Consider the following 10776-nt stretch of genomic DNA (forward strand, 5'->3'; position numbering starts at 1 on the left):
CTGGGAACCTGAGTTGTGTCATGAATGACAAGTCAGAACCAGTCAGATGATGCAAAATTCTCCAGCACAGCTGAGGAGGAAGGGACCAAGGAAGGGGCAGGAGGGAGGCAGGGAAGCAGACCAGCCAGACTGGAGCACATCCATCCTAGGACAAGACCTGGGACCTCACTCTGAGGCCAGCTGGGAGGACAGGGCATCTGAAACCTGGCTGACACACTCCCTGTGGACAGACCTCTCTGGTGGTTTACTGGGTTGCCTGTGGGTGCCAGAGTGTGCGCTGCAGATTTTGGAGTGGGGAGTTCACCCCAAAATGACATGAGCCACATGCAAGCCAACTTCTCATAGTGTAAGGGTTATTACAAAAGCAGGATAGTGTGGTGCAGTGGTTAAAAACACAGGCTCTGCAGCGAGACACCCTAGGGTCAAACCCAGCTCATCCACTTACTGTGAGACCTTGGGCAGCTCATCCAGTATCTCTGGGCACCACACACCACCACCCCCACCCCCTGCCTCACCAAGAGGGAGGTGACAAGAGCACCCTGCACAGGACTGTGGGGAAAATAAAGTGAGGATGAACAGACGGGGAGTGTGTGACCTAGCACAGAGAAAGTACCTCCTAGAATTTACCAATAATTTATGATTCTTATGTATCTATTTTGATGTATCTTAGGAAAAGTCACCTAAACCAGTGATTTCCCAGACATTCCAGCTTTGAGTAAGACTGCTAAAGTGACTGTGCAGCAGATTGACAGGTATTCAGTGAGCAACAGCTGCTTGAAGCAGGCACCTGTTTCTCACCTTTGAGTCCAGCACACAGTAGACCTTCTCAAGGGGCTTTCTCTGTCATAACAGACTGACCGTTTTCCTGTAAGACAAGAGTAACTCCCGTTGTGTATCGAGTTCTCATGTTCTGAAATTCTTGAGCAAGGAGGAAGAGATGGAGAAAGCAACCTTAGCTAGAGGGAAAAGGGTAGAGTTGGCCAACCAGCAAGCATCTCTACACACAAAAGAGAGTCCAGTCCCGTCTTCAAATCAGATTTCAGAAGTCACTACACCGAGACAGCAATTAACAAATAGCCTTCTAGGATGTATGTTTGTAACTATAGACAGTGACAAATGTTAACTAGACTCACTGTGGCGATCGCTGCACAACACATATAAACAGCACATCATTGTGTTAACACCTGAAACGAGGGTGCTGCATGTCAACTATACCTCAAAGAACAGGCATGCAAAGTCTCCTGTCCAGAAACTGGGATGCACCTCCTCAAATCATAAGGCTTTAAGTAAGGATTAGATCCCCAGGTCCACCCCCAAAAGACCTTTGATCCCGATTAGACCTATGTCACCAGCTGGACAGCATACTGTGAACTTGTGGGACAGAGGAAGCAATGGAAAAAGTCTAAGACAGAGAGGAATTCCTCCCCGGGCACCCCAACCTCTTTCACGGGGCAGAACTGGCACTAAGCAAGGTTTTGAAATAACAGTCATCTACTCTCTGGGCTTCCCTTATCTTCTATCTTCTCCGAGAGTCCTTCTCAGCCAGTTCCCTCTTCATATTCCCTCTGCTGTCACTGGGTAGGTAGGAGGGCAACCCTGACAGAGAGAGGAGTTGTTATTATTCAGTCGCTCAGTCGAGTCCAACTCTTTGTGATCCCATGAACTGCAGCACACCAGGCTTCCCTGTCCTTCACTCTCTCCTGGAGCTTCCTCAGACTCATGTCCATTGAGTTGGTAATGCCATCTCTGTCGACCCCTTTTCCTCCTGCCCTCAATCTTTCACAGAACCATGGTCTCAATGAGCTGGCTCTCTGCATCTGGTAGCCAAAGTATTACAGCTTCAGCATCAGTCCTTCCAATGAATATTCAGGGTTGATTTCCCTTAGGACTGACTGGTTTGATCTCCAGAGGAGACTGGGGTGTAAAAAGCGGGATTTAAAAGTCAACGCAGGGACTTCCCTGGTGGTCCAGTGGTGAGGACTCTGCACTCCCACGCAGGAAGCCCAGGTTCAATCCCGGGTCAAGAGAACGTTCCCACATGCCACAACTAAGACCCGGCACAGCCAAATAAATGTTTTTGCTTCTTTTTTTTTTTTTAAAGAGTCTGTGCAAAAGGTCTGACCCCTGAAGCACAATGATGTGCTTGGGGGTCTACAGGGGGTTTCGTATAACTAAAGGAAGAGAAAGCTTCATGCCACCCCCACCCCTGCTATAGAAGTGGTCACTTTTTCCTAATAATTTCCTGTAAACTAGCCCGTTATTCTACAGGCAACTGCATTTTTTTTTAAACATCCCAATTAAGCCAAATGAATATTTAATTAGAATCTTTTCAGACAGTGCAATAGTTGGGAGGAGAAAAAAATGCCCCAACCTTTGCATATACACACCGCTGAGCTGAGGAGGGTGGAAAAGGGCAGCGGCTGAGCCTCCTCCCTCCCGCCAGTTGCCCACACCATTTCTGCTTCCTGTTGCTTCTCCTTTCTTGCATCTCTGCACCTATGGACTCCCCGGGGCCTCTGGCAGCCAGGCGCAGGCACCCAGCTCTGGGAGCAGCCAGATCATGTGGAGCCCACAGGCGACCTGCAGGCTCCCCTTGGAGTCCAGAGCATCCGACACACCGCTGGGCACACGAAAGGCTCGCACACATGTGGGTTCAGGTCTCTTACACCAGCCTCTCAAGTTCTTCCAGGGAGAACAGTGGTTTGTACCAGACTTCATCAAACTTTCTGTAAGGGTCCAGAAAGTAACTATGCTAAGCTTTGTGGGCTGTAGGCTCTGTATAGCTATTCATTTCTTTATGGAGAAGACACCTTGTTGTTGTTCACATAATATTTTGCTGTTGCTTAATCACTCAGTCCCACTCTTTGCAACTCCGTGGACTGTGGCCCGCCAGGCTCCTCTATCCATGGGATTTCCCAGGCAAGAATACTGGATTGGGTTGCCATTTCCTCCTCCAGGGGTTCTTTCCCGACCAGGGATCAAACCCATGTCCCCTGCAGCTCCTGCACTGGTAGGCAGATTCTTTACCACTGAACCACCAAAGAAGATATTGGGTTTGGCCAAAAAGTTCGTTTGGGAAGTGAGTCTAGCTATACCCTAATAACTTTATTTACTGGGCTTCCCTGGTGGCTCAATGGTAAAGAATCCACCTGCCAAAGCAGGCGACACAGGTTCAGTCCCTGATCCAGAAAGATCCCACATGCATATGGAGCAACTAAGCCCGTGCACCACAACTACTGAGCCTGCGCTCTAGAGCCTGGGAGCTGCAGCTCCTGAGCCCATGTGCCACAATTACTGAAACCTGCGTACCCTAGAGCCTGTGCCCTGAAACGAGACGTCACGGCAATGCAAGTCCTGCAGACGTGCGACTAGAGAGTAGCCCCCACTCACCACAACTGGGAGAAAGCCCGTGTAGCAGCAAAGACCCAGCACAGCCAAAAATAAGTAAAAATTTTTTAAAGCACTTCTTTTTTAAAAAACCTTTACAAAACCAGTCAACCACATTTGGCCCATGGGGTCTAGCCTGAAATCTCGAACTATACTGAGCCATGTCTACAGTGAAAGTGGCTCTATAATCAACCTGCTTACAAGTAAGGCCACATGTAATACGGTTTGATTGTATACGCCATAAACTGTGCTAAAACAATTTAGGACCCATACATTCATTTTAAACATGAGTTTTTGTTGTTTTGTTTTTAATACATTTTTGCCATTTTTATACTTTAAGACAGAAAAGAAAAATATCACAATTGGCAATACCAACTATGCACTCTCTATCAAGCCCTTATTTATGCATATTTATCATCAGTGATCATTCATTCTATTATATGCTTTTTGTTTGATCTGACAATGACCAAACAGGACTTTTTAATAATATCTACAGCCAGAAAGTGGCAGTCATATTGGCAGGGGTAGACAGTACAGATGTCTTAGGGTCAGAAAGAATGCCAGGAATTAAAGCAAAAGATGGAGATGGTGGCCTCAAGGGGTAGAGGGACAGTAAATGCCAGGCCTGTGAAATAAGAACCGCAAAGCTCTTCAGCTCAGGAGCTCCAAATGTCCCCTGTCCTCCTTGGAGTTCAGAGTTTCACCTCTCCTTCTAGTCTGCCGATTACAAAAGTAACATCTCAAGCCCCAAAGAGAAAGAGATGGTGACATCAGGACCCTGAGGCTCGAGCAGCTGGGTGTTAATTACAGATGTGAGGGCCACACGGTGATGGGTGAGGGCCACACGGTGGCAGGTGAGGGCCACAGAGAACATGAGTTAACTGAACACCCTGAAAGTCAACACTGACTCACAGGAAACGTGGACCAAGCAGCAGATCTGAGAAGAAAACAAGTGTAGAAAACGCATCTGACGTGACAACCTAATAACACTGATCAGCTGCCAGGTCTCACCCCCCCCTTCTCCAGATGCCAACTCACATCTCTCTCCTAGAGTTCCATGTCCACCCACCTCCGCTCGCGTTCTCCTCCTCCCCCACCCCTCCCCCAATTCCTTCTCTTTCAACTTGCTCACTTCCACCCCATCATGGCTCTCAGCCTCAGTTCCTCTGTAAGATTTTCCTTCAAGCTGGGTTACACGTTGCTTCTCTCTAGTCCTACAGGCCACAACAGCCATGGCTACATCTCCAGATTCTCCCCACCAGCCAAGCTTACCTGCAACTCAACACCTAAAAATCTAGAGCCTGCCTCATGCACATAACCACAGCCTCTTGTCACAAGTCTGAGTTCCTAAAGGTCTGAGTGTGTATCACACACATGATCATCAGTTAAAAGTGTGTGTAGGAAGGGGAGTGAGCACTGCTGCATTACAGCACTGAGCCCCCAGACCAACACAAAGAATGTGATTTCGGAGGATCAGGATCACACACTTACAAAGGTACATATTCTTGGGCTTAAATCAGCACCAATCTGTCTCAGCCTCTGCAAAAACATCTCCAAGCACATGATGGGGGCTCAGCATCAACAACTGGGCAGCTTGTTATATTATTACTATAGTTACTACAGAAGAGACAGCTCCATTTTGAAATTCCAGCCATGGAGTCTTATATCTCAAGAGAAAGCCTCTATTGTGCATGTGCATGGATGCCAAGTTGCTTCAGTCACATCCAACTCTTTGCTATGGACTGTAGCCCACCAGGCTCCTCTGTCCATGGGATTCTCCAGGCAAGAATATTGGAGTGGGCTGCCATTCCCTCCTCCAAGGGATCTTCCCAACCCAGGGATCGAATCCATGTTTCCTGTGTCTCCGGCACTGGCAGGCGGATTCTTTACCACTGAGCCACCTGGGAAGCCCACATTCCTGCCTGTATAATATCTAAATTATACAACCCCAGCTTTCCCTAATTCTGACCTTCATGATTATGTTTCTACGAAGTAATCATTTCTCATTAGGTAGCTGCTGGTGAAACTATCATCCTAGTAATGTGGCAAGAGAAAGTGACCTTCTTGCCTTAATTTTCTTAGTGTTACTGTTACACTAGACAAATGTTTCTATTGTTAAACCGTAATGATAAAATTCTAGAATGTTTACTGGAAAGGGAAGGGCGGTGAAAGAATCCTAAGGAATGAGATAATCAAGTTGTTCTCTCTTCAGCAAATAAACTGAGTTTGAGGTGTTCCTCAAACAGTATGCAATCACTGCTGGCTTTCCCAGCAGGCCATTCAACCCTGGAAAGGGAAGAGAAGTGTCCCAGTGCATAGTAGGACCTAAGTTTTTGAAATGCATTATGTGAGGGCTTCCCTGGTGGCTCGGCGGTAATAAAGAATCCTAGTACAATGCAGGTGACGCGGGTTCGAACCCTGGGTTGGGAAGATCCTCTGGAGAAGGAAATGGCACACCACTCCAGTACTCTTGCTGAGGCAGTCCCACAGGCAAAGGAGCCCACCAGCTATAGCCCGTGGGGTAGCAAAGAGTCGGACGCGACTGAGCACGCACACAGTCCAGGCCAACTTTAAAGAGAAAGGCTATCTGCATTCAGGACGTTTTGTCTTCTACTCAAACCACACCATCAAGTAGAAAGTACTATAATAGTGGAGAAGGCGCCAAGTTCAAAAATTAGTGTTTGATGGCTTACATGGTGCCAGCTACCATGGATTCTAATACTAACCACCCTATAGCATGTGCGACTCCCATTTTACAGGCAAGTAAGCCAACGGAGAAACCAAAGTCAGCAGCTACAAAAGTAGCGAAGCTAGGGCAGCCCTGGCTGCCGGGAAGCTGATAGGATGATGCTACTACTATCCACCCCTAGAAGAGTTTAAGTTGCTGGCAAACAAGGTCACGGGGAAAATTACAAAATATAATCAATCAGATGGGTCAGAATGGTTTAATGAAAAGAGCCCTGGATTTAGAACCACAATGCCTATGTCCTGGCCCATGCTAAACACTGAGAAGCTGAGTGCCTCGTAACTAAAAACACTGTGAGGACGAAATAACACCTCACTCCTTTGTCGTCACTAGAATAGCTCGAATATAACGAACTGTGCTTGGCAGAGAAGAGCTACCACAACATGGTGTTCCTTTATCTTTGGTTCCCATTTCAAAACCCAAGCAGACAGCCACAGCTCCTGTGCAGTGGAAATCCTGCCTGGACACCTCCTCCCCTCAGCCCCAGCACTCGCAGAGAAGCGCCTTCCCAAGCACTCATAACACCCTCTAGTAATAGTGCACAGGGGCTTCCCAGGTGGCTCGGCAGTAAAGAATCCACCTGCTAGTGCAGGAAATGTAGGAGACAGAGGTTCCGACCCTGCCCAGGGAGGAAAAGATCCCCTGGAGGAGGAAACGGCAACCCACCCCACTATCCCTGCCTGGGAAACCCCAAGGACAGAGAAGCCTGGCAGGCTACAGTCAGACATGACTGAACACAACTGAGCACAGAGTTGTCTAGATGAGGCAAAGCGAGTTATTTCATGCTTTCAGTATCTGGGAACCATGAGACAGGAATTTAAGTACATTAAAACAATGGGGGGAGGGGGAAGATGATCAAAATAAGTAACAGAACATTTCAAAGCAAGAAGTATTGAAATATGCAAGCACCCATATCTTGATCAACAACCAAAGAAAACAAACTTGACTCTATAAGACTTTCTCCATCCCCTCTCATACAACATAAATTAGTATGTCTTTTTGGAAAAGTCAAAGCACAGTAAATAAAATTTCTCATTAAATACATTCTCAGATGGCTCAAAAAAAAAAAAAAACAAAAAAACCTGCACGAGAGATTGTGAGACAAGTAAGTCTTTTAAATCTATCCTCTGGAAATCCCTGATGAAACTCTGGCTTGAAATCAGATTTGTATGCTTTAAAAATAAAATAGTCTGAATAGAGCTAAGAAGTTTCCATTTGCGGGTTTTTTTTTTTTTTTTTTTCCTTCAAAACTGATTTAAAAGTAAAATGTCTTAGTGGAAAAGTTTATATTTGTGAAATACTCGCTTTGCCATTAAGCTTGTGGACGCTCCCAACGGTAGAAACCACCATTCTTTTATGTCTGAAAACTTCAGGCGCCTGCATCCCAGGGGCTGGGCTCTCCTCTCATTTGCTTACAGGCAGTGGCGCTCAATCACAGCTGCACAGGAGTTCCCTAAAACCTACCAAACACCGGCCCTAAAGACCGGCAGCAATTGGCCCTTAAAACACTGACAGGAAAGCTGCCAATCAACATCCTTGAGTCCTGACACTAAAAGGGCAAATCACAAACTTTCTTCCTAAACCAGAAAGCAGGTTCTTCTGCTCCGCAAAGAAACTGAAGGCTCCTCCCACACACACGAGAAAGCTACGAGGTTTCAGTTCTTTCCCTTCGATGTTTTAAAAAGACGAATCAAACAATTAACTGAACACACGTGTGCTTCCTCTCACTCCCACGTATGTTTAAAATCCCTCCATTTTCTTCTACCTCTGAGTTAAGAGAAATCCATCATAAATACATACGCTTACTTGAAAAGCATAAGCAACTCATTTTGGGGACTGAGTTTGAGAAAAAAGGCAGACAGAGGTGAATGAGCAGAGTTCGGCTGGATTTTTTTTAATTCCTGCATGGCCACGCAGTTATGCATATCTGTTTTCAAACAATGAAAGCGTCTGGAATGCACAACGATGCACAGTAGCGCGAGGAGCACGAAGCAGGCACGCTGCAGCTGGTGTGGTCCGTGTCACAAAGGCGGCACGGGCGGCGCGCCTCGCCGGAGTCACGGCCCTGCAAGTCCGGGGCTCGCTGCCGCCTCAAATCGCGTCCGGTCCAGATCTCAAAGCCCACGGGCTCCGGACCCGGCGGCGGGGGACGCGACCCGCGAGAGAGAAGCGGACGGACACCGGGCGCTCCTCTGGCAGGACGAGGCCGAGAGAAAGTCAGGGGAGACTGCGGGTCCCGCGGAGAGAAAGGACCGCGGAACCTGGGTGGGGGCGGAAGGGAAACGCGGCCAAGGCGCACAGGCCGGGGGATGCGAATTGGGGAAGCGAGGACCTGCCAGGGAGTAGTGATCGCCGGGAAGGGGCGAGGGAGCGGGGCGCGCCGGTCACCTGTATTGTTTGAAGAGCTGGTCCGACTCCCGAAAGCCGTTGTTGAGCAGCATGTTGATGCCGGCAAGGGCCAGCTCAGCGTCCTGCAGGGGCGCCGCCGCCGCGTCTCCGTCGTCCAGCCGCCGCGGCCGCTGCTGCTCCGAGCCGGCCATGGGCGCGCGAGGCTCTGCTCGGGGCCGAGGTGAGGTGGGGTGGCAGCCGCTGCGGCCCCCGCGCGCGCCCGGAGCCCGGCTCTACCTGCGCGGGGCGCGGGCGCGGTGGGCGGGCGCGGAGGGAGGAGCCGGGGCCGGGCTGCAGCGCGCGCGGCGGGGACGTGGGCGCCCAGGCCGCCGCCTCCCGCCGCCGCCGCCGCGGGGATTACTCAGCAGCCGCCCGCCCGCCCGCTCCCCCTCCGAGACTCCCGGCTCGCGCGGCCACCGAAGCGGTGAATCCGTTTCCGGGTGTCTCTATCCGGGCGGAGCGGGGGCCGAGCCCCGGCTGCCCTCGCTTCCTGCAGCCCCCGCGCGCCACCCGGGCCCCGGCCCTCACACCGCGCCCCTCGCCCGGCAGCCCGAAGCCAGCGCGTCGAGCCTGCTCGGACACGCTCGAGGCTCCGAGGCCCGGCCCTTGACCCCCTCCTCCAAAAGGACCGGACCCAGGAGTCGCGGGGAAGCTGGAGAGGGCGAGCGGGTTCGGAGAGCGAACTGGGAACTCCGACCCGGCCGCGGCGAGAGCGCGCAGTGCTTTTACCCCGGGTGCCCGAAACCCCACGCAGGCGGCGCGCGCGCCACCCAACTTTATCCGCACCCTGGGACCGCCCACTAGCCGCGGAAGCCAATCCCCGAGGAGGTGGGCGGCGGGGGCGGTGCCCCGGGCACCTGCCCGAAGGCTGCCCGGAGCTCAGAGTTGAAGAACTAGAGGGGCAAGGGCCTGGGTCTGGCCACCCACCCGCTCCGGACCGTGGGGCAAGGAAACAAATAGGGGTTCAGATAGCACACACCTAAATATTTAAGTTATAAATTCAGCTGTTCAATTGCGTTCTACTCTCACCCTAACAATTACACTTTCATATCAATGCAACAGAAAAATGACTATAAAGCTGCAGTTTCCGTAGGACCGAAAAGTTAGTAAAACGCCGAACTTGACTGAATTTAGCCATTACTTACTAAATTCTGATGATGGGCTGGTGGTGTGTGTTGGGGGTTAATATTAGGGAGACAATCCATAAATCAGTTTCTGTGAGTTTCCATAAATTAACTCTTCCCGTTTTAATTTTAGCAAAGTCAATTATGTATGGTGTTACAATCAAGATTATGATCTTAATGTATAATTAAACCACCTTTCTTAAATCGTCGTGATTCTTTAAGTGTAGTTTATCAAGTTCAGTTTGGAGAAACTTTGACCAAGCTTTAACCACTGTAATTGTTTGTAAAACTTAAAACGATGTTCAGGTTTCGAGATAACCCATGAATTCTAAGTATCATGTCCAGCATTATAATGGAATCAACAAGATAATTGATCATAAAAAGTTTTCCAAAATAATATAATTTCATACTGTAAGCAGCTATCACTTATATCACAGACTATAGTCTGTGCCATCCGTACAGTACAGTATCCCCAACATTCATCTCAAATTTCAGAGTAATGTGAATTGTTGTCACTTCTCAGCTGCTGTGTGTAACTGTTACAACACCAGGCTAATTCTTGAGTACCTCTGGGGCCACAAATTAGAACAGTGAAAAGCAGCAAGAAACTGAATGATTCCCACCCTTGGGAAACAATACTTTGTAATGGAGGACATCATTGCCTTCAATGTGCTCTGAAAAGGATTTGACAAGTGGACCACTTTTTTTTTTTTTTTTTTTTTTTTAATGCAAGCACACACGGATTTAAAATAGTGTTACTTTCAAGCATCAGCAGGTTATAGGTTCCACTGAGCCAGCACTCAGTGCCAGAACTCCAGTGACAGAGGTGCCTGTGCGTTGATGAATGTGTGTATGTGTGTTTGTGTGTCTTTTGATAAGCAGGGTCCTCTAACTCAGATCTCAGATACTATAGTGGCCACGTGGCTCACACGGGCCTCTGTCCCCAAAGGAACCCCCCTGGAACACACTGCCAGCGCTCATGAGAGCTGACAAAATGCCCAGTGTTTACAAGTTGCCTGAACTTTGGATTTGTGGAAGCATCCACCGCAAACCTCTGAAAAAATCTAGTCAACAAGGGTGGGAGGGACTTAACTACTGGTCCAGGGGTTGAGAGTCTGCCTGCCAATAAAG

General features: G+C 49.2%; 1 protein-coding gene across 1 annotated transcript in view; it reads right to left on the minus strand.

The window, feature by feature from the left end:
- The window catches only part of TTC39C (tetratricopeptide repeat domain 39C), a 104825-nt gene extending 96083 nt beyond the window's left edge, over positions 1–8742 (minus strand). Inside the window, exon 1 of the mRNA XM_027525791.1 lies at positions 8522–8742. Coding sequence (XP_027381592.1) covers positions 8522–8673 — 152 coding nt within the window. The 5' untranslated portion in view covers positions 8674–8742. The remainder of the gene's footprint in view (positions 1–8521) is intronic.
- Positions 8743–10776: the final 2034 nt, after the last annotated feature.

This window comes from Bos indicus x Bos taurus, chromosome 24, assembly GCF_003369695.1.
Source record: "Bos indicus x Bos taurus breed Angus x Brahman F1 hybrid chromosome 24, Bos_hybrid_MaternalHap_v2.0, whole genome shotgun sequence".
Taxonomy (NCBI): Eukaryota; Metazoa; Chordata; class Mammalia; order Artiodactyla; family Bovidae; genus Bos; species Bos indicus x Bos taurus.